At 42.8% G+C, this 23,496-nt stretch overlaps 1 protein-coding gene across 3 annotated transcripts in view; it reads right to left on the reverse strand.

Moving 5' to 3' along the window:
- mpp7a (MAGUK p55 scaffold protein 7a) overlaps positions 1-23,496 on the reverse strand; it is a 142,982-nt gene that overhangs the window by 39,437 nt on the left and 80,049 nt on the right. For all 3 annotated transcript variants that reach the window (XM_075453011.1, XM_075453009.1, XM_075453010.1), the window contains 3 exons: positions 15,129-15,260; positions 1,281-1,362; positions 761-846 (listed from right to left, as the gene is read on the reverse strand). In XM_075453011.1, the coding sequence (XP_075309126.1) occupies positions 761-846; positions 1,281-1,362; positions 15,129-15,260 (300 nt within the window). The remainder of the gene's footprint in view (positions 1-760; positions 847-1,280; positions 1,363-15,128; positions 15,261-23,496) is intronic.

Below are 23,496 nucleotides of genomic sequence, written 5' to 3' on the forward strand. Positions count from 1 at the left end.
TCTATGAGCATAAATTATTTGATGAGCACACACATCTTTTCATATAGACCCACCCTGAGCAGAATGACATGACTGGCAGCCACTGAACAGCTAAGAAGCATTGACCGTTGTTTTTAGTTTTCTATTCTGCCTGTGTAACACATCTCTGCTCCCGCCACACACATGCACACCTCCCCTCCAGGGAAACGTTTTTCCTCAGTGAGCCTTCAGTAGGAATCCTTTCCATAATACTGCCACACACTTGTATATTTTATTTTACAGATGGTTGCCTTATCATATCACTCTGAAGCTGATTAGTGGCTTGCTGTGTAAACTCGCACTTAGTGCGTATGTTTGAGAAATATGGAGAGCCATCATCTGCTCTTAAAGGGATTTGATGTCTGAGAAGGCACAGAGTTTAAGAGACTCTCTCTATACTCGTCGGTCCTCCCCTGGCACGGTCCAGACCTATAATGGAGCTCATTTGAGGCCTGCGGAGAAGGCTGCTTGGAGTAACTACACAGCTTCAACCTCATCCAGGGAGACCACGTGGCTCAATGCATGTGGTCTAAAAGCCAGGAAAGACTCGTCGAGAAGGGCCAGCATTTGGTTTTAAGCACAGTGATGGAAGGCTTGGGGTCCTGGATGAGTTCAGGCGAGTTTTTTGCCATCACAAACACAGAATGTTATTTTCACCAGGCGAGTGGAGCTAAAACATGGGAGAAACCTTTGGAACAGCACACAGACGGACACATATACACAAAAAAAAGACAAGGCATACCAAAATGTGAATAATCTCCTCCGGTTTCTTGTCCTCCACAGGTATTCCATTGACCTCCTTCAGTTCATCCCCAACATGAATGAGCCCTTGTACATAAAAATAAAGATGACGTATATACGGTCATTTCAATATCTCATCCAAATGCCCCGAGGTTGTTTACAATACACCAAAGTGGTGATTACAGTCATGGTGGCATTTGGGATCGGAAAAGAATCAAAATGTTATTGTTGACAGATGTGGGAATTTGCCTTTGGTCTGTCTGTAATAGAGCTAAAAACCAGATTGGACACAATGGATACACACCCAAACACGAAACATGTGGAGCTTCTCTATACACTTCCCATTTTCGCTCATTCTTTCGATAGTGCAAAGATAATGATACTGAAGCTGCCTCTTCTTTGCTGCACGCTGGATGGAATAAATAGCTTTCACTCTTCCACATTATTGAGTCACATCCGTCTCACCTATGCATGCACCCGTTCAAAGTGCAAAAAAAAAGAAAAAAATAGTAAGAACTGACCACTTCTGTCGGCTGCTCCTCCTCTCATGATCCGCGCCACCAGGATGGCTCCTGTGTGGTCATCCCGCCTTATAGTTGCTCCCTACAGAACAATCAATAAGAGTGATTCATTTAAATGAGTTTACCAGGAAACAGGTGATTATGTCTAGGGTAAAGGGATACTCAACTTTGTCCTTAAAAAACACAAAAAATTCGAAGATGTCCTAGCAATAAATAAGGATGCTGCTCAGATTTATTGGAGGTATTTGTATGTGCAAAATGATGGTATAATGCAGGTAAAAGCAGTTTACACATTTTGTTGCAAGCAATGGAGACGTTCTTTCCCTCGATCATTATGACAAACATGTTAGTGGGAACATTAGACTTCCTGGGATCAAGAGTGAAAGCAGTGAGGAGCAGGTGTACAGTACATAATCATTTCTGATTAGCTGGTTAGATTGTGTCCTTATGGAATGAAAGAGACTTCAAATAAACTTCAGAGCTACAACACTTCAGGATATAAATAAAACACACAGACTTATTCTGTTGAAGTTGTGGTGACAGAGGCGGCCATTTTTCTGCGCTAATACAGATGAAGAGTGAGATGGAAGAACATAGAGTGAAGAGGACTCAAAATACACCTGCAACTCTTCTCTGTCCTCCTGCGTGAGCTCGGCGCTTTGACAAAGAGACTGAGGGTAGTGTTTCATCTTCCTTATGACAGTTCCACGGTGATGCATTAACCAGCAAACCCAAAAAAAGCTTTTTTTTCTTCTTTTGCAATAACACAATATGTTTAATGGGTGCCTACCAGTCAAAGCCCTCCCACAAACACCATGTAGGCACCAGTCTGGCTGGGAATCAGGATGGAATAATACAGCAAAGTGTGGCGTCATCCTCACTCGGGCTTGACATCCAGAACCAGACATATGTCATCTAGTCGACACATAGTTTAACTTATTCACGGCGGAGTGGGGGGGGGGGGTTGTTGGAGCCTTTTTCATCCCATTCAGCTGTTGTGCTTTGTTCCTAACTCAATAATGCCCAGGTCAGTCCAACAACAGCTCAGTTGCATTGATTCACACCACACTCTGTCAGGTCCAGAGTAGTTCTAGCTAAAGATAATACGAAAAAATAAAAATAAAAATCTTCAAAAGACCAAAAGAGCCTCTGGTTTGTGCCACTTTGGCAAAGCCATTAGCATGTCATCTTGGTTGTTTTCACAACATATTCATACCTAATGGTTTTCCTCAGAGATAATGGTTTCCTCAAGGCCTTTGGGGTGAGTGCAGACGTGGAAACTGTGAAGACTTCAGACTAAGACAGTGGCTGGATCTACGCAGAGCAGCCAGCCTAATAGAATAATTGGGCTAATCCAAAGAAACCGAAGAGGTCCCAGTAAGACAGAAATCAGTGGGGCGGGTCAGTAAGTGGGGAGGGCCCTGTCAGACCTGGTGTCAGGGTTGCATATAACCCCTGGGTTGTGACTTAAAGCAGCCGTCTGTGATGCGGCGGCCTCCAGACAGACAGAGAATCGTCTTTTTGTGTGAGCATCTGAAAGAATAGAGTGGGAATACATGGGAAGAGACTGACTGTGACGGACAACAGGGTAAGATATGGAGTCTGCAGGAAATCTCAAAAGAGCATTCAGACATGTGGTCATTACAGTTCTTTCTACTTTTTTGTCTGACTTTTTTCTTTCAAGCTGGCTGATTGCCAGTGGTCTGATGGATGTTTTTATTGCATCCCTGGAGGTGCCTGCTGGCTGGTGGCAGTCTAAAGGCTAACTAAACAGCAGAGAAGCAGCAGCCTTGGACTCAGTCTGTAATGACAATGGGCTGTCTGCACAAACTCCACAGATACACTCTACACTGCACGTCTTTGGCAGTCTTTGGAATGCGCTCACATATGGTGTGTAGATAAAAATCGTGTTTTGACACATATGGCTTAAATCACATGTTGAAACCCTGATGCCATTTACAAAGAGCACTTTTATGACTTTTATTGCAAGTGGCAATGGTGATTATAGAGCAGCACATGCAAATACAAATGAATGGGGTCACACACACACAAATTTCTGGAAAGCAGAGACAACTTTATCTCCATTTAAAACACTGTGCTTTATGCGAGTCTACACCAGTGGTAAAACTAACAAGTACACAGTTAGTTCAAGTTGTAGTCATTGCTAAGTGTTTATACAATGAGGTTCTAATCTGGCCACTGCCTTACGATGTGAACCCATCACACTGGACAGCCATATAAGCAGCAATGGTGTTTAGGATTTATGACAGGAGGCGGAGCCTCCCTCTGCAATCAGGCCAGCCCCAGTGTGAACTCAAACTGAAATCAGCTCCTTCTGATAAGAAAAACTAAGAAGGGCCAAAACATTCCAATGGCAACGTGAGTGAGACAAAAAAGTTAACTAAAAGACCAGGGGACAGTCGGGACCAAGAGGCTGACTGTGAGGGAAGTAAAAACAGAGGGAAGCGAGTCTGGGTGGAGGTTTGAAGGTATGATTGGGTGGAAATCCGTTAAATAAATAAGAAGAAATTACAAATGAAAAAGATATGAATAGGGATCAAGATAATATGACAGAAGATGTCAGGGGAAAATGACAAGAGAAGACAAAATAGAGAGAAAACAATGACATAGATATATCTGCACATTCTGTGTGTCAGCGTTTAGAGATGAAGAGAAAGAATACGACAAAGTGTTTAAGGAGAAAGAGAGGAAAATCTCTGTGTTAAGATTAAAGTGTGATGAAAACTGGGACCACTTCATGCTCTGACCCTCAGCTGCACACAGTAAAGAAGTGGCAAAACATAGAACTACAGTTCTGAACCACGAGCTGTAGATATAATTGATCACATCACGCTTTCTTTCATAATTCCCATGTTCTGGTCTGCCCCACATTTCTCAGTCCTTGATGCACAGCATCCTCTCCTTTTGTTCTCATTACAATCTACAGTCAACTCTTATTTTTTTTCAATCCTCCAGGGAGTATGTCATCCTTTTGGAGGCTGAACAAAGTCTATGTAAGCACTAAGAGGCAGATGGAACAAAGGGGGCAGATCCAACCTCTTGAACTTGGCATCACCTTCCCCGGTGCTGTGATACCCTGTGGGTGCGATCAACAGTGCCCAGCCATGCGTGGTCAGTAATGAGGACCACCTGCTCAGTTAAACAAATACACAAACAGTGCAGACTAGAACCTAAATAAGCCCTGTGATGTGTGTGTCAGTTTGTGTGTGTATGGGGGGGGGGGGGCATGGATAAGGAACAAACGGTAAGTAAGCAGTAAGCTGTTCGTGTACGGCTAGAAGCTCAACACCCATTGGCACATGGAAGCCATTTCGTACTTTAACTTGTGCGTAGTAACAGCGCAGGAAGTCAGAATAGGAATGTCTGTCTGTCAAAGCACATGTATGCATGAGTGACAACATGTGTAGGTGTGTTTTTGTGTGCATGCAAGCGTGTCTGTATGTGTTTCTCTGAGAGAGCTTCTACCTGAAGCCGGGCCAAGCAGGCCAGACAGAAACCTCAAAAGACTGAATGATTGATGCTGGACAGTCGCTAAGCCTGATGAATGGGCTACACTATGTTAGCAATTAGACACAAGGCGCCACTTAACCATCAAGTGTTTCAACTCCACTATATGCATGGTAAAAGACAGCACAGTGTGCACAAGATTGTTAAGTGAGTTATGATCCGATTCTCTCTTTAACGAGAGTTTAAGAACAGAAAGCGCAGATATATACGCCATCATCATCTGCATCTGGGAAAGTCTCTAAGCAGTGGCCAATTGGTGAGAAAAGCCTCCCCTCAACACAACATGACAAATTATATATGCAGCCGATGCCCCCGGCTCTGCATCTTCATTTTTAACGCATAAATGTCTCCAACTGTTTTTGTTGGGCTGCACCGAAATGCAGGGGCTTGGTCTCTGCTGTGAGCTTAACAGAAACGGAGCAACGCTTTGTCCATATCAAGGTAACACCCCTCCCAAGCGCACGCACTGCAGCGCACATGCTGACATGGCAGCTACATTAAGTATGTGATGACAAATGGCTAACACCTCATACAGAGCTAAAAAAGTGAGAGAATGTAGACCAAAATTTGGATCCCCTCATATATGAGAGTGTGTGTTTATTAGAGGGAGTGGAATGGAGGGAAGATTGTCCAGCAAGCTGTCAGCGCACGGTAATGTCATGAAAGACAAGCTGAATGTTGGGATTTCTCATCACATTTGGATGACTTTGGATTGGTCACAATGAGCGTTTGGCAAACTATGTAGTGTCCCCTACCTCTTTCTGGATGATATGATGGAAGCTGACTGGCTCTTTTATAATTGATAAAAGGTTGACAAGTCGTCTTGGTCTCATCAATCATTTCAGGATGTGGGGCCAGCCATGATTGGCCTTACTAGTGAGTCCCACAGCAAAACAAACGGACAGTAGAACCCGTTTACCTTACCCACGGCCACAACTCTTCACTATCCCCGACTCACCAGGGAAAACGGAGAGCTCCGTCTTCAACTCACAGCCTGTAACAACCACTTAAAACATCGCCCCGTGAACCAAACCCAACGCCGTAGCATTTGACAAACATTATTTCTCCCTCTAAATTGACAGTGACATGGTAAAACAAACGCAAGCGGCCAGGGCAGAGAGGCGGACGTGTTTTGACATGATGTCACTTAACAGTGAAAGTGTAACGGTGACAATAAACTCCTGCCGACTGCTGTGTTGACTGCTATGTTTGGAGGTATAAATGCGAGTGTAGTGGAAACACATGCTGGCATCCTTCACACCAGATGTCGACCGTGGAAAAACCAAATATAAAGTGGGAATGGGCCTCCTGGACATTAAAATACAATTACCTCTAATCATATCTGGTGTTGGAGTGTGTCAATTCGTCTTACCTCACTGAGATGGCACAAAGCCGCCTCCCGGCACATAACACGCATGACCGTTCCACACAGTAAGCCCAGCATATTTACGAGTTCTTGCATACTTCCTTGAAGGCCACGGACTCCGGTGCAGCTCAGAGAAGGTGAAATCATGTACTACAAGTGTATTCGGTCAGAATCAGAAAATCTCTTCAGTGTTATGGCCACCAATAAAGAATAATACAGCACTGTAAAAGATTAGCAGGAGCCCAAATGAAAGTCGAAAAAAAAAAGCAGAGAGCAGTCCTAAAGCACCTGACGTTTTATGTTAAATGATTTTCTAATATGAGGCAACAGTGCAGCCACTGCAGGCCAATCTCTGCTGGGTGACCTCTTGGAATGCTATCCACCTGCTTTATTAAATCACTTGTGATTGTAACCAATGAAAGCCAGTCTATCTACCTAACCCGTCCTCCATCATTCCTAGTCCCCTTGTCTGCATTAAAGCGGGGTCTGGTTTTCCTAATTTATTTCTTTAACCCCAGTCTTGACCTACCAGTCATAATTAACAAGTACACTGAGGGAAAAAAAAGGGAAAATTGCCGGTCCTTATTATGATAATTATAAAAGGCAGGAGGAATTCCAGAAGAAGCTGCCAGGAAATGTAATGCAGAGGGCTCTTTGACAACCCTGCTTACCTTCATTTGTCTTCCTACAACCCCTCTTTCCTTCTCCTCCTCTGCCCCTTAAAATAAGAGCAAGTCATTACCCTGTTACTATGAAAACACACTTAGCAGCCCACCTCAGTACTTCAGACAGGTGGCGGTGAAGTTGGGTGTGTGAATCTGTGTATAAATGCACAACTATCTCACCAAGTGTGTGTATTTGTTTCCATACTGTTTGCATGACTCACCTTGTGAACAGTATGGTGATTCATGTCGGCCCAGTAGAACTGCCGTCTCCTCGCTATAAGCTGGACATTGCCAGATATTTTGTCATTGTGTACAGTGTGAGAGCCGCATGAGCTCATACAAAGAGACGGTTGTGTCACAGGAGAGAGGTCTGTATCTGCTCTGGCATTGTTTCACCTTTTCCCCCGTCGTTATCCCGAGCAAAGAACAACATCACTTTCACATGCCACTTCTGATTTTCAAAGTGTGCTGGGAAACAGGGCCGCCGAGCAGCCGGCCCAACGGGCTACAATGCCCACCATTCAGCCCGAGAGCTCTCCAGCTCTCAGCGTGTAAAGCGGAAAAGGGCAAGAGAGCTGGGACATGTTCACATTCATGATTACACATGATGGGAGGAAGATGTTTTATTTAAGAGGGCCGTGAGATTAGGATCTGGGAGTTCTTCAGATGTGGCTTTGGAAGCTGTGCGTGTTTTTACATTCACAACTCAACAGGCTGCAAGGCTGGTGTGACAGCTGCTGGACTGTGTTGTACAAGAACACACACATGGACAAACACAGAGGCTTTCCCATCACTGCTTAAAACAATGTTGTGATTCTTTGAGGCTTTTTTGGTTTTTTTATTAAAACAAATATACAAATTTCTATTCGACTATTTCACCCATGAAGCTTCTGGAAGGATGTCTCATGAATTTATACTAACATTACATACGTAGATGAAGAGATAAAGGACACAAAACAACTGTTAAAACATGTCTTTTCACACACATCTGACGTGTGAAGCTTCTCTGTCACCCTAAAGAAGGAGAATGACCACCACAAGCTGCCACATCACAGCCTGTAATAAGTCTGATGTCATAAAAATCTGAAATAAATGAAAATGTATTCACTCTTAAATAGAAACAGAGGGAAATGATAAATTAGTGCTGGGCGGTATACCGGTTCACACCGAATACCGGTTTATAATTTCGTTATGATATGAATTTTTAATATACCGCCATACCGGTGTATTTGATTACACAACGGGGGGAACGCTGCGTCGCGCGACATTGTTTGAGACGGGACCCTTTTCAGTGTTGCGCTTCTAAACACGCATGTTTACTGTCTATGGGTGCGAGGTGGTAATAAGCACTTGCGTTACGCGAAGGTGAAGGTGGATAGGATAGACATGGAAAGTTCCGAAATCGAAGCTGCAGAACTAGTAGAACATGCTGACACAGAAGAACTTGTGCCAAAAAAAAAGGAGCCGTGTCTGTAGTTTGGAAGTTTTTTAGTTTAAAAAAAATCCGACGTCGACCAAACAACCATTTTATGCAAGCGTTGTCGGGCTACAGTTGTCGCTGGAGGTGGCAACACGAGCAATTTGCTCCATCACCTTATTAGCCGTAAGCATGTCTTAGAATGTCAAGAATGCATGAAGTTAAGGTCAGCACCCGCCACATCAGCAGGTAACACGGGGAAAGCAAAAGAAAAGTCGAGCCAAATGTCACTTCAAGACGCGTTTGCTAGAGGGACTGCCTACGACCTCATATTGATGCAAAAATATAATTATTGCAAGTTGCATTACTTTTTTGTATTGATTTTCATAAAAGATGTTTGAAATTTGCACATTAAAAGTTCTGTATTTTGACTGCAATTGTGTTTGCATTCCGATTCCTCACTTCATTAGAATCATGAGTAGCACTTCTTTGTAAACAGCATCATTTTGTGGGGCGTTATTCTATGACGGTAAAATAGACCATCCTAAATTAATCTACTGCAGTAATTCTGTTCTCAATCTGTAGAAAATGCTGTGAACACCTAATTATGCATGAAAAAAAAATACCGTGATATACCGTGAAACCGTGATACTGTGAAAAAATACTGTGATATGTATTTTTGGTCATACCGCCCAGCACTATGATAAATGACGTGTAAAAAAAAAAGAAAAAAAAGAATTGTGGATTGATCCTATTAGCTGCTGTCATCTGTCACCCTAAATTACTCATGTGCAGTAATACACCTTCGTGCACTGTACTACAATCCAGCAGTGTACACATTAAAAGGCAAAAGAACACGCAAAACATCAAAACTTAAACACAAAAGAGAAGCAGAGATGCATTCAACGCATGTTGGTGCTCACAAAGAAAGGATGCAGGCGCACGTGCAGACAAGAAACAGACTAAATCAACACCCAGCCACCAATACACCAGCTGTAATACTGAGGCAAAAGGCAGAAGTAGGCACCTTCCTTCCCACGATGACGGAGTCAACATCAGCAGTACTCTTCATCTTCTTCTACAACACCCCCACACACACACACCAAACACACTGTAGCCCAATCCATCAACTGAAAGATGAATTGCTTTTAAAGCACATGGATCCATCTGTAAAACACTAACATATGCTCCGCTGTCTGCTTTAATCTCATTAGCTGCTCCATTTATTCCCTGCCAGTGTCATTACTTTTCATTCAACATTCTGATGTAAACAGACAATAGAAAAGTCACTTTTCTAAAAGCAATACATTTATCTGCTCTCTTCTTTTGATAACAATCTCGATTCAGAACTTTCTTTCCAGGTTTTGCAGCCACGCTGACTTTCATGGTGTAAACCTGCGTTTGTATGCACTGCACAGATAATCTGAATGGCATTTCCATTGAGTTAAAGAAGACAATGACCACAACTCTGAAAGTCAGTGCGTTTGGTTTAGAAAAACAAATGGAATCGGAGCAGTCCTGACTCAACCGCCCTGATTGCGTCAGAGGAAAGGAAAGGCCCGTCTGCTTCAAATGGGAAAAGCATGGCATGTCAAGTTACCAACAGTTCATTCCAGCGAGTGCCATTCATGGAAAACCAACTACGTCACAAGCCAAACTGATCACTTTCCTGTCTCGTTGAAATGATCAACTCTCTTCTTAAGTTGAGCAAATCCAGAGGCATCAATCATGCCATTGGAGCCTTTACAATAATAATGTTGGACATGTCATCTACACTCATATATGCAGTGACTGCTATAGCTCTGAAGTCCAACCAGTGCTATTTGTGGGTCTATAATGAGAAGTCCAGCTGATCCGGTGGTATCCAGTGGGCAGGGAGGCTGGGTGGCCGGGTCTAGTAGTGGTAGCTGGATTGATTGGTACGAGCTGAAGCCTGGCAGGACGCTATGCAGGACAGTATTGCCAACTGCATGGCACAGACCCTGCAGTCTACTGTTTCCATTTAACTGCACCCAGTGACACTAAAAATTGGAAAACCAATCATTTGTGTGCAATGACACAGATCGGAGAAAAAAAAGAGGAAGAACAAAGGTAGGAGAGCGATAAAGCCTGACAGTGATAGTGTCACTTTCCTGGCAGCTGTTTTTTTTTTTTTTATGGCTGCTATTGATGCCTGACTGCCTAAGATGGAAGAATTGATGGAAACAGAGATAGATAGAGAATCAATTTTGCACCAGAATCCACACATGTGAATGAAAAATGCAGCAGAGGGCGAAATGCAACCTCTGATATCCCCAAATACCTTATATTACCTTAAAGGGTGAAATGCAAAAGCATGGCCTGAGAAAGTAGGCCTGATAGAAAAACCACATGAAAGAATAGGATTAATGAGTGGGAGCAAAAGGAAGAGAGAGATGGTATACTGGTGGGGGGGGGGGGGGGGGGGGGGGGTCGCTGAAGATGAACTGAGTGGGAGAAGTGAATGACTCCAACAACAATGAGAACCGGCACCGACTGAGTGGCACTGAAAGAGCCGACAAGTGATGTATAAAAGGAACGAGTGCGCAGCAGGGGCATCCGCAGCAAGCATCTACATGTCTGCTATTTGAATCTGCGTCACAAGCCTTCCAGTGTATCCAAATGAGAGGAGCAGAGTCAGCCACAGCAGGCTTGTTGGCCACTAATGTTCTCACAACATTGTGATGATCACTCTGAGCAGCTGCGGTGTACCCTTCTGTGGCCGTCTTCCTTTTGCTTCTTAACGCATGTTGTGTGCGAGCATTTGGACTTTCCAGAATGCTGTGAGGGTGATGCTACAAGCTATTCAAGACTGTAAAACGAAAGCTGAGGATTACAAATGGTCGAAATATTTCTCAAAAAAAAAAAAAAAAAAAAAATCATCTAAAATCTTGATAAATGGACAAAAACAACAAAAGCATCGATACCTTTTTGGGCAGACATGATTGTAGCTTGTTAAAGGCCCTTTTATTTTTTTGGCAGGGGAACATGAATAATGCAACACCAGTGCTTTCAGGCGCTCAAACTTTAGTTTCCTATTAGTCAGTCTGCACTCAAGCCCCTTTATCACCCGAGGCAAACTTCCCAAGTGTATCAGCTGCAGCCGCCACATACTTCTGACGCAACCCCCCTCAATTCCTCAGACCCCTATATGAACTATTCTGAAACCTTATCCAAAATAACACATTATTTCAATAAAAATATGTGGCTGAGCTGATGTGTCCGTGTGCGCGCACATGTTTGTGCTGCTCTCCAAACCCAATTATTTCACTGTCCCGACACTTGCGCTAGTAAATCAGCCCTTTTGGGAGAGCAGCAGGAGAGCTGGGAGTGCAAGAGAAAAATGGGGAAGAAGCAGAAGCAGAAGAAGAAAAGGGAGCTTGCCCTGGAAGATAAAGTTTTTTGCAGTTTCACTTAAAAGTGGCATGCAGTCACGCTCTGGGAAACAACAGCAGTTAATCAGAGCTACTGAACATAATCCACTAAACTAATCGCCACGTTGACTTAACGGATGACTAAAAGGGAAAGGAGGCCGGGCGCTGACTGCAGCTCAGTCCTTGCATCACCCAGAACAACAGCATAAAAAAGTGAAATAGAAAGAAGGGAGACCGAGGTAAGCTGAGAGAATCACAATATGTACAACTCCACTCTTATGATGTCATGTCTGAAGATATCAGGCTGATTACACAGATCCAGAGTGAAAGAATTTGGCAAACAAGTGAAAGTGGAACCTGTGCAATTAGAGGTTTTTCACTGGTTAGAGAAATTGCTGTGACTTCATGAGCATCTGACCAGCTGACTGTTTCCCTAATGTAAGTTCTAAAAGCCTGTTAGTATCAGTTCCACTTGAAGGATGTGGAAGATGAAAGTCAATGGGCCAGAAGTGCTGTTGTCACCAACACTACACTACTTACATATCAACTAGGCCACAAACTCCTGTAATGTAAATAACTGCTTGAGATCTTCAGTTCTGTTAACTCTAGAGCAGAGTTTATTTATTTCTGCTCATTAGAGCTTAATAGAAAGCAACTGGACTTTTGTTTCTTGGTTTCGGGACGTGTTTTTCCCCTTGCATCCGAAAGGCTTCTTCAGTTCTAACAAGGTGGCAGAGAGTCGGTTTCAGCCTTATAAGCTGTCGAAAGAACATTCACAGATGGAGGTTCGCACAGGACACCTGTGTCACCGACTCGCCCGACCGTTACGTGGATCATTTAAGTTTATTCAATTCAGCTGCAAATCAAATTCGGAAAGATTTCCGGCTGGCTTGGTTTGAAAGGTTACCACGTATGAACATGAACATTAATGACTCCAGACAGAGTAATAAACCTATAATACAATATAATGTAGTGGTGACTGTAAAGGAACTCCCTTTTTTTGTGTTCCAGATTTTTAGAGCGTATGAAATGAATCGGTAAAAAAAAATATTGATATTTTTATTGTATGAGATTTTAATTTCATTATCCTTAAAAAATATCTATTTTAATATGTGTTTTAATATCTATTCTAAACCGTAATCATGGAGTTATACCAAGCTACTTTTACAGCTTCGTCTTCAGAAAACCCCCCCACTTTTTTATACTTTTTTTTTTTCTTTTTAAATGTATACACCAGTGCCCATGATAGGTCAGTATCAGCTGCTGACATCAGCTGGACTCTTCTTTGCTCCGTACCAACAGGAAATATTTGATGAATCCAAGTATTACCCTAGAAACAGACCAAGTCTTCCCCGGTGACGAGGTGGAGAAGAGTCACGCGTGTCAAAGGTGTGTGGATACAAATATGATGTTGGAAGATGCTGTGGTTCCCAGTACTTGCCCATAATGATGCCACAGTTAGGCGTCTCGGTCTTCTTGAGCCATTTTTTTGCTCATTGCTTTAGTTTAGACTCCAAAGTTTTCTTTCATGTACTTAAAAATAACAACAAAAACTAAAACAATAATAACAATAATATTATAGTATTATTACTGATAATATAGTACAGTTGCCCACACTATGGTCAGCCCTCAACTTTGAAAATGGAGACATTATAATTATAAGAAAATAGGCAGGTGCCCGTTTTCTCACTGCTATGGAATGAGTTGCTATGGCATATTCACTGGCTGTCACTATAAGCTTGATGAATGAAATGTATTTCTATCGAATATAAGCAGGAGGTTAAAATAACTTCATTTCCTGGTATAAATCTAAAAGTGTACTTTGTTTCGCTTCAAAGCATGTAGATAGAATACAGCGAAGTGGTAGAAAACCAAGCTGCTAACGCTACAATATTGAGCTAATACTGTTGAAGTATCACATTTCAGGAACCACATTAAATCAAACCAACTTTAAAGTGGAACGGCATTCATAAAATGACCCTCTATATTCATATTAAAACGTGCAATAATTTTCGTCTCCCATAACCTCTAAACTGAGCCCCTAAATAAACTTAAAAACACATTCTAAATGAACAATGCCTTCATCACTGTACAATTATAGACAATATCACACATTATAGATGTGTTTTAGATGTCGTCAGGGACCAAATCACTTAGTCCAATAAGCGGTTTCACGCTTTTTTGTCTAACATCAGCTAAATGATTAAGTTGGCTCTCGTTGGGTGTAAATCCCATTATGGTTTCAAGGAATGTGATCCAGCATCCAGGTTTTGAAAGAGGGTGGAACAGGAAGACAGCGAAACCGAGAATTCCTCCAAGGCACATTCTTACGTTCAGTAGCTCCGGAGAACATGCAACCGGCAGGAACCCAAAAATGGCTGAGGTGTGTTCCCCTTCCACTGGGATGTGGTGAGAGGAGTACGCCGGCTTGGAGCCAAGATGGTGGTCAGAGTGAATACCACAAAGTCAAAATAGAGGCAGACAGGGCCAGGATATGTCCAGCACAGATCAAAGGTGGGCGGGGCCTCAGCACACAACAAAGAGCTGTGGGGATGGACAGAGGTCTTTTAACAAGCCAACGGGGACATATGCAGCTGAGAGTTTATTTTGCTGTGGGACACAGAGGTCAATCAAAAGAATGAAGGAATTGTAAAAACAATTGTAAAAAGATTTATTTAAAAAAAAAAAAAAAAAAAAAAAAAAAAAAAGTGGTGATAATTATGGAAAGAAATCAGATATGTGATGCAACAAAGCTCAGCAGTTACAGACGCTCGTTTCCAAATGTGCCCAACTAGCTGACAAAGGTCAGGGAATGTATGGAATGGCAGCCATCAAATGATGTGGACACCCAGGATATGAAGGGGTGGATTAAAAGCCAGAATGCCAGCCAAGATGTAAAAAGTACAGTTGGGGCCCAAAGCCGAGACGGCGAGCTGGTTGTTGATGTCTGGAACGATGAGATGGACATGAAAGGCATGTTGCAATGAGAGAGTAACACTGACCAGGGTAGAAGAAGAGGACGCTTGCAGACGCCAAGCCTAGACTGGCTGAAAATACTTACAGCCAAGAAAAGGGTAATTGTGGTTGTTTGTGGTGTGCTTACAACTTCAAGGTTGTGGCTTGTATTACCACGAGCTAGTACCTCGAAAGCATGCATGGTATTGGCTAGACAAGTAGATTGGATGCTGCTTTGATACAAAAGAAAATGAGGAAATAAAGGAATAAGCAAAAAAAAGCATGGGAATCAGTACAATGTGTTCAGCTTGAGATAATTTGCTTAAGGTATTTTCTAAGAACAAAAGATTCCTGCCATGCTGGGATGGGATCCAGCAAAGCTGCTGCCCATCGTGGGGGCCTTTATCCACAGACCACCATTTCTTAAATCTGTTAACCCGTCAAAAACATCTGTCCTACTTCGAGAACCCGCTGAGAAAAGCAATTTGTACAAATAAAAAAAAAATTTAAAAAAAAGGTACATACGAGAGGCTCCTTGTTTTTGACCAGTCTTATAATTTTCACTGAATCCTCATCATCGTCGATGCTTTCCGGCAGTGGAGGTAGTTCGGGGTCATAACTCTTCTGGGCAACAGTGTCGTGGACAGATAGAAGGCTCTAAAAGAGGGAGAGAATACAGAGAAAGATTGATGAGTGGAGTTGAACAACAGGCAAGGGTCATCAGTCAAAGCGCATGAGCTTGAACTTTACTTTTGGTCAAATTAGCTAAATAAAACATAACAATGCAAGAGTTCAATCTATCTTTGTTTCTTTGAGCTAGATGGAGAAAATGCAGGCATTGTTATGAATTGGGGTGCATGGTTATGGATTTCAAAGCATTTAAGACAAAGAAGTAGTAGCCACATGCAATAATTGTCATTAGGGCCCTGCTGTCCTCCCATACATCTAACTGATTAAAGGCAGCCAGTGCTCGCCTGGGCCATTGATCACCAGGAACTGAGAGAGGGTGGGAGGGCAACTCCAGCGCCCCCTTTTCAGATCCAAGTCTTTCCAGGGCAAGGTTGTGAATGCTCGGAGAAGTGATGTTTTGCACCGTTCGGCAGCAGGCTCAAAGTAATGAAGTTCTCAACCGCCTCAGATATTTCACACATTCACAAGCAGACATAAAACGATGGGATGCAGACAAGAATGATGCCATTGAGACATTCATTTTTCAAACTATTTAACGACTGCGTGTCCGAACCAAGACGCAGCTGGACGCGTGCTGCTTTTTCCGTGGTTGAGGAGGGGAAGACAGAAGTGAGAAAAACATCTTCCATCCCATATGCCAGACAAAGGTGGAGAGAGGGGGGGGGGGGAGAGAGAGAGAGAGAGACAGACAGAGAGAGGAATATGGTGTGAAGAGGAGCTGTGTGTTTTATGACATGGGAGCATGCTGCAGTACAGCATTCAAGATGTTGTTAACTGGGAGCAGATGAGAGGAGGAGACAAAAGTGGAGCTCTGTGTCAGGGATCCACACAGACCCGAGCTGAGCAACTTACACAGAGTCCGTGTCTGGTATACAGCACTGTGCAAAAGTCTTGAGCCAGCCCTCCTTTGCTCACATATTGCCAAGTGAATGCGGTGCTTCGCTCAGTTCTCTGTAATGTTCACAAACAACAGAGCTCCATCCCTTGATTAGGTTTACTTTTGATGATTCATAGGTCAGCGCTAAGTGCTTGCCAAAATAAACGTATTATTCTTAAAATAGTCAGATCTGAGGACTGCACTGAAAATGAGTGAAAAAGCTGCCAACGTCCAAAGAGAAACTTTGAGAAAGAGCTTCAGACGGCATGAAGAACTATTGCTCAGGATCCGTTTGGAAGAACCAAAAGTCTGGCTGCTTGGTAGCTAAACGAAAAGAAAGTAGGGGCGGCTCAAGACTTTTGCACAGTGGTGCACTTGTAAGGACTTAATTTTATTCACTCTCCGAGTCCTAACTGCAACTGCAAAAGTTATTCCAAATTATTGGAACTAACCTATATTTTTCCCCAACTTCAGCTCTCATCCAAAAGTTAATGTTGATATGGACACCAAACAAGGCTCCAACTTGAAAACTAGAATGCAGAGAGGTGTGGACTGGACTAGATTAAAATAAACTGTAATTATTTAAATTCGCAAGAGCACAAATTACTTTTTTCCCCCCCTCTTTCTCATCTTCCCTCAACGAAATGCTCTCTTTCATCGCTTCAAATTTATTTCAAATGCCCATGATCATCTCCTTTGCGCTTCTTCGGGGTGCATCTGTCATGTCATGAAACATATCTAGCGATGCGGCTTACGCTGTGCTCCTGGCTTTAATTGGCTCCGTACATAAACAAACATCTTGTGCTGTCTTGTATGTCTGGTGGAGCTGCCATTTTGATCCTGAAATATTCTCTGAGAGCAAGCCAGAAACCAAAACTGTTTGCAGATGAGAACAATAAATGCAAACTGGATGGGAACACCATCCAAGCCTGTGCTCGATAGAAATGATAAATTATGCTGGTAGCACTTTAAGTCATGGACACCGTATGGAGTTGTAGTCTTAATATTTCAGTGACGTTACAAACACATTAGCATGCATTAATATATTTTAGGTGATGGAGCTGTAGCCAATGAACAGATCTGTGCTCGTGTCAGAGCTGAATGAAATATCACAGGGTGCAGATTTGTAGAAGACAGCTACTGACTTTGCGACCGCCATCTTATTTTCTTTATCTTCTTTTTCCTTGATTTTTAAATTTTTTTTTTTTGGCTCCCACAAGGAGTACAAGAAAACCAATTTTAGATTGGCTTAGTATCAGATTCATGTTTTCCAATAACATCCATTGGTGAAAGCCACACTGGGGGGGCGACAGCAAATGTCGAGAAAGGGGAGAATTGTTTTCAGTCTGAGGTTGGATACATGTGGTACTGTGGCTCTTTTAACAGTGTTCGACTGTCAGTCACATCACTTGATCTAGGTTGCAAAAACACAAGGGTCAGCCAGGTGCTATCAGCCTCTCAGCAGGGAGGGATGAACGTACCGACCCGGTGCTCAGGAAGCAGTAATACAGTACTTTGTTACCGCTGTGCAGAATTAATCCCCCCCAAAGTTAATCGCCAACCATTTTCAGGGTTGTGAAAATACCTTTTGGAGTGAGTTCTGCATCTGACACATTCCACTCCTAATGCTGGCTGAATGTAATTTATCTACATCTACATTTCTACTTTATCTGACCTGAGCTCAACTGTTACAATAAGAAAACCCTAAAAGTTTTGCTGCGTCCTACTTAACAACAATCCTACCCGAAGCTTTTCCTCCACTAACCCAACGGTCGTTTCTTCTGTTTCCTTTAATGTACTCTCATTGATGGCACTTCCCTATCCTGGCATCGCTGCCTACTGCCATATCCTCCCCCATGTAACAACCTGTTACAGAGAGACAGTTAATTGCTTGTAAAATCTTTCTGCACTAACAGCTGCTTGCTAATAGACAGCACATGGTGCGTGCCCTCGCTAGTGACCACTGACATGAAGTGTAACACAGGTACAAATGTTTCACACACACAGGTCTCTTTCTTGTTGGGCTGATTTGAGTCAGTAAATCGTCTTACGCCTCAGTGTTGGTGGATCTGTAAAGGCCCTGCAGCTGAAGTCTGAAGAGGAAAAGAGAAAGATGGACAGATGGAAAGAAAAACGAGGGGAAGCAACACCGTCCTCATTTTCCCGGCATCCCATTCTTTCTCGCTTCACGTGTTTATGTTCATTAGGCATAACTGGGATCCTAGAAAAACAGATCACTGAGCTTGACTAAATAAACCTGCCCATACATTTCTGGTGAAGGCCTCTCATTTAAGCCCACGGCCCTGTCACAAGCCCACTCGGTTTTCAGCATGTGAAACTGGATTGGTGCAAGGGTAACCGCTCGCTCCCGGCCTGGGAGACCCTGTTGTGAGCATTCTGCCTCAGAGACGCTGCTGTAACCGTCGACTCCCCACCTTCTCTGAGAGCATTGAACCTCAGAGCACAACAACCCGAGTCAAACGCGTTCTGCAAACACGTCGACACAAACCTGTGTTTCCAACACAGACCGGCAGAAACAGCTGCTCGTCATCACTGGCACTTTCATTGCTGTCAATAACAGTCCTGCTAATAAGGATAAAAGTACTTTTCACGTGCTAATCGTAAAAGAGAAAGTTTTTTGAAGCGGAGAGGGGAAAGAGAGACGAGGGTTTTAAGGGGCCCGATTTATGTGCCCACCCTAGGAATGAGCCTTTTCAACCATAATTAAGAGTGATGCAGTTACTATCGCACACAGACGCCATTCAAAGGCAGCAGCCATCTGCTTGTGTTTTACACCCCCAGCATCATGATTTACACTGTGGCCGGCTGGTACAGTATCAAGTGCCCTTAAGGACAGATGGAGAGACAAACGTGGCATGGATTTAAGGCTTTGCTTCTGTAACACACATGCTGTTTATAGTTTGAGACAGAATGTCAAGAACAATGCCTCTGTACCCTAAGTATGTTCCAACTAGGGGCATTGTTAGGATATAAAAACATAGGGGGCTTTGTCCAGCTGAGAATATTCATACAACAGTTACAAAATATTTATGAAAAATGGGATTTTATTTTAATTTCAACTTTTTAAGCAGAAGAAGAAAACACTAAGCCTTAACTTTGACGACAGTCATATGCTAAATGCTAACACTCTCCCCAAAGGGTTGCCTCTGAAACATGACAAACAAATCTGACTCCGTGTCTTATCCGTTTGGAATCCTCCTCTTCGCCCGTCCCGCTTATATGGTTGCTCATATGCGTCACACTTTTTAAAATCACCTCTCCTCCTCGTGTCCTCCTCCAGCTCTCCAGCCCAAGTTATAACAAAAGACAAAACTTTAACCTCGTTTCTTAGTTTTAAGACACACATTTAGTCATTTCCTTTACATGTGCTCAGACTTAACTGAGTGTTTGAACACGAGTGCCTGAAAATAGTTGGGTTGTATTTATACAGTTGATTTATGATGACATCAGCTAAGAACACAGTGTGTTGTGTGCTATGTTATCATTTTTAGACTCCTTTCTACAACCCGAGCGGTTTCATTTTTAGCTTTTCCATGATCCGTTTGCTAAGATGAAGTAACGTTAGCGTGCTGTAACAGCAGAATTTCCCTGGTTAAGATAATGTCCGTTTGTCTTGCACAACTATAATTACAGGTTATGATTTAAAAAAAAAAACAGGTTTCAGATTACTCAGCCTCACCAACTTGAGCTTTCAGATGAAGCAGCTCCTCCAGCCTCACCTGCACCTCCTCACCGTACAAAAAAAACCTTCCAGGTTGCCAAAAATTACCGGCCATTTGCGGCGTCTCTCTCCCTTGCTCTCTTCCATCTCTCCCTCAGCACGCAAAATGCACGCCAGGCAGTCCATGGTGCCAGGTAGTGTGAAACAGATGCTGTTTGCATGAAATACAAAGAAACCAAAGCACAGCGTGCGTGTTTTTTGGTTTTGTTTTAGCAAATATACTGAATAAGGACATCATTTCTGGAGATTTACTGCATGACTGGATTCACTAGTTGTCGTTATTCTTTCTTTCTTCTGCTTTGAGATCTACAGCTATTCAGAAACCACTCAGGGGTGCAGCCTCAAATGTCCAGCTCTAATGACATCCATAGGCTAAAATGCTGGAACTCATCTCTTGTTGACCAAGTAATCAGGATGAAGCTAGCAGCAGCATTTAACTTGGCAGTTTCAAGCAAAGGTTCCCAAAAACACGGTGGAAGGCTTCAACCAACACACAACTGAAGAGGTTTGGAGTTGTACGAACAACTGAGAAATTACAAGCAAACATTGTTAACATTATGAGATACATGATGATACAAGCATTCTTCACAAGCGTAAGAATCATTGGGAATGGAAAAGAAGGGGAGGACAGTCCCACTTTATCTGAATAGAGTTGATTGTCGTTCGAACCTTAAAAGGTGATCTGGAGGCCAGCTTGCAGCCCCATAAAACAAAAAGCCTGGTTGATGGTTTTAGTGCTGTTCAGATTTGTTCTAAGAAGCATTTTCTTGGTATCTTAAAGTGATGAAATATTTGAGAAATGGTTGGTGAAATTCCATGTTCACTGATAAAATGCCATTGCGCAGCAGGTCGTCTTCCTTGGCTCGCGTCACCCTGCTGTCTGCCAAGGTGCACCGGCCAAAAGCAGAGGAAGCAGTAGCCGAATATTTTCCATTGTTTGGCGTGGAATGGCTTGGCTGACCTTGTTCTGCACTAAGACTGAGGTTGGCTTTGCTGCGTTTGGGGTTTATGGGAGAACAGAGCAACAGCAGAGAATAAAGAAATCAAGTGCAGTTTGAACACGTAAATACTAAGGAGGCTGTTCCTGAGTGGACGAAGCTGGAGTCGGAGAAAGGATTCACCATGGAAGCATAGCTTTCTTCAATAAAGTCAAATTGTCATATCTACTCTCTTTCAACACTAATATGTGTACATTGGGGCATATGATTGATTTAATGAACTGTATAATTGAATGAATCACATACCCCAGTATAAACATATTAGTGTATGTACAATACACACATCTCCACCTCAGAATTATTGTCACGGCCTGTGTTTTGGTTTCTTAGCTTCTGTGTCATCTTATGTTCTGGATTCTAGTTCATTTCCGTCAGTTATCTATCCTCACCTTGTATATCACTTTCCTTACTTCCCGTTTTATTTTGTGCTTTCTCTTGTCAGTTTGTTTTCTATCAGTTCATCTCTTTTGATGTCTGTTTTAGTCTAGTTTGGAGTTCTTGTTCGTGCCTTGGCGGCACCTTTAGTTTAGTCTTTTCCAAAACTGCCATTCCTCTTCTCCCTTCCCGATAGTCCGACATTTGGCTCCTTGGCCTCTGCTTTTCCTCATGATCTGTGACGATTGTGTTAACATTGACAAAGCAGCTCAAAACCAGACAGAAACGGGCCAATCTGGTCTGCTCGTTCACGATGTGATGTCGCAGCATACTTTTGCATCTCAAAGTGCTCTTCTATACCTTTTCAGCAGGCTTAAAGGGATAGTTCGCCTCTGTTGACATGAAGCTGTATGACATCCCATACTAGCAATATCGTTTATGAACATTGACTTACCCCCTGCTGCATACTGTGAGCGGAGTTCCAGCCTCGTTTTGGCGTTGACGAAAGTAGTTCGGCTAGTTGGCTGGGGTTTAAAAGATAAAGCGTTTTGCTTCTCAAAACAATATGTGTTCAAAAGAGTAATACATTTGCATCACAAAATCGTATCACTGCGTGCTGCCACCTGCCGACCGCCGCGCCTGCTATGGTGTTTACTGCTCAGAAGGAGGGAACTGCTCTGTCTGCACTTCGGTCTACACAGCACGCGGTGAAACGAAGGGAGAGAAAATAGCGCCAAGCGATTGTGAGGTCTGACTTTTTCCTGGAGAACGATTTTGTGATGCAAATGTATTACTCCTTTCAACGCATATTGTTTTGAGAAGCAAAACGCTTTATTTTTGTGCTCCCAGCCAACTAGCCGGACTACTTTCGTCAACGCCAAAACGAGGCTGGAACTCGGCTCACAGGACGCAGCAGGGGGTAAGTCAATGTTCATAAATGATATTGCTAATATGGGATGCCATATAGCTTCATGTCAAAAGAGGCGAGTATCCCTTTAAACGACAGGAGGAACATTTTCAGTTAAATTGCTGTTTAATCTCTGTGAGGCAACAATCAAAGACTAACTGGTGAGGTGCCAAATTAAAATACTCGATGAACACAAATATTTATACACTGACAGATTTATACATGGAACCATACGGCTCAACCACTACAGGTGAATGCGTTCTGGCCAGAACGCCAACTAATGTTATGGAAGGAATCAGAGGGATTTTGAGGTTTTTGAGTAGCTATGTTGGAAAATGGATGCATTCAGTGAAAGGATGAAAAGTGTAGACACATGAGACATATCCGAAGCTAAGTGAAAATATGATTGTCAACCACATACATCTAACATGATCAGATGCAATAAATTCAACTTTATGTGTCATAAGATGTGGGTGAGAGGAAAACGTGTGTGTGTGTGTGTGTGTGTGTGTGTGTGTGTGTATATTTACCTGGCCCTCAGTCTAATCTCCAACCTTCATGTCTCCTCACCTCATCAATTTAGCTTGCAGTCATCTGATGGATGACTGTGCTTTGAAGGACTGACCTTTGCTGTGCCAAATCCCTTCACTGCAAGCGTAATTAAAATAATAAACGCGGCTTTTTTCGACACAGGCATGCTTCGTGGCAGACGTTGTGATCATTTGTCGGCGAGTTTCACTTTTGGGGGCTGACAAAGATAAAGGAGATCACAGTGTCCCCGTGAAGCAGAGCAGGAGAGCAAAGTTGTGATTTATTTCAACTATTTGTCTTCTAGACGGAGACGGCGTGAGTCAGCGTTGAGTGCTGTATCCACTGAAAGTGTTGATTGCAGATGTAGCTGCCTAAATTTCTCAAGTTTTTCTACAGCGTGTGCATTTGCGTCTTTTCTCTACTTTTCAGTCTGGAGGTCTACAATTTGCTTTATTGCCTTGAACAGATTGATGTATTTGCAGCAGAAGTTTAAAAAAAAAAAAATTATCATAAGCAAATAAATACCAAACTCCACTTCTTTCTGAATCTTTTGGGATCCTCCATCTATTCACACCTCTACCGATATTTAGAGTAAGTGAATACTTCTTTAGTGTATATGTGTATTACAGTGGGAATGAATTTCATATTAAGCTGTTGTTTCTGGCACAGGCTAAATAAGCATGACGACAGAGCATTCAAAAAGAAGTTCATCCAACTCTCCTTTCATTCCGTCACTGTGAAGCCAGCTCCGTCTGGCTTAGACACCTGGAAGG

The sequence above is a fragment of the Odontesthes bonariensis genome, chromosome 20, assembly GCF_027942865.1.
Source record: "Odontesthes bonariensis isolate fOdoBon6 chromosome 20, fOdoBon6.hap1, whole genome shotgun sequence".
In the NCBI taxonomy this organism is placed as follows: domain Eukaryota; kingdom Metazoa; phylum Chordata; class Actinopteri; order Atheriniformes; family Atherinopsidae; genus Odontesthes; species Odontesthes bonariensis.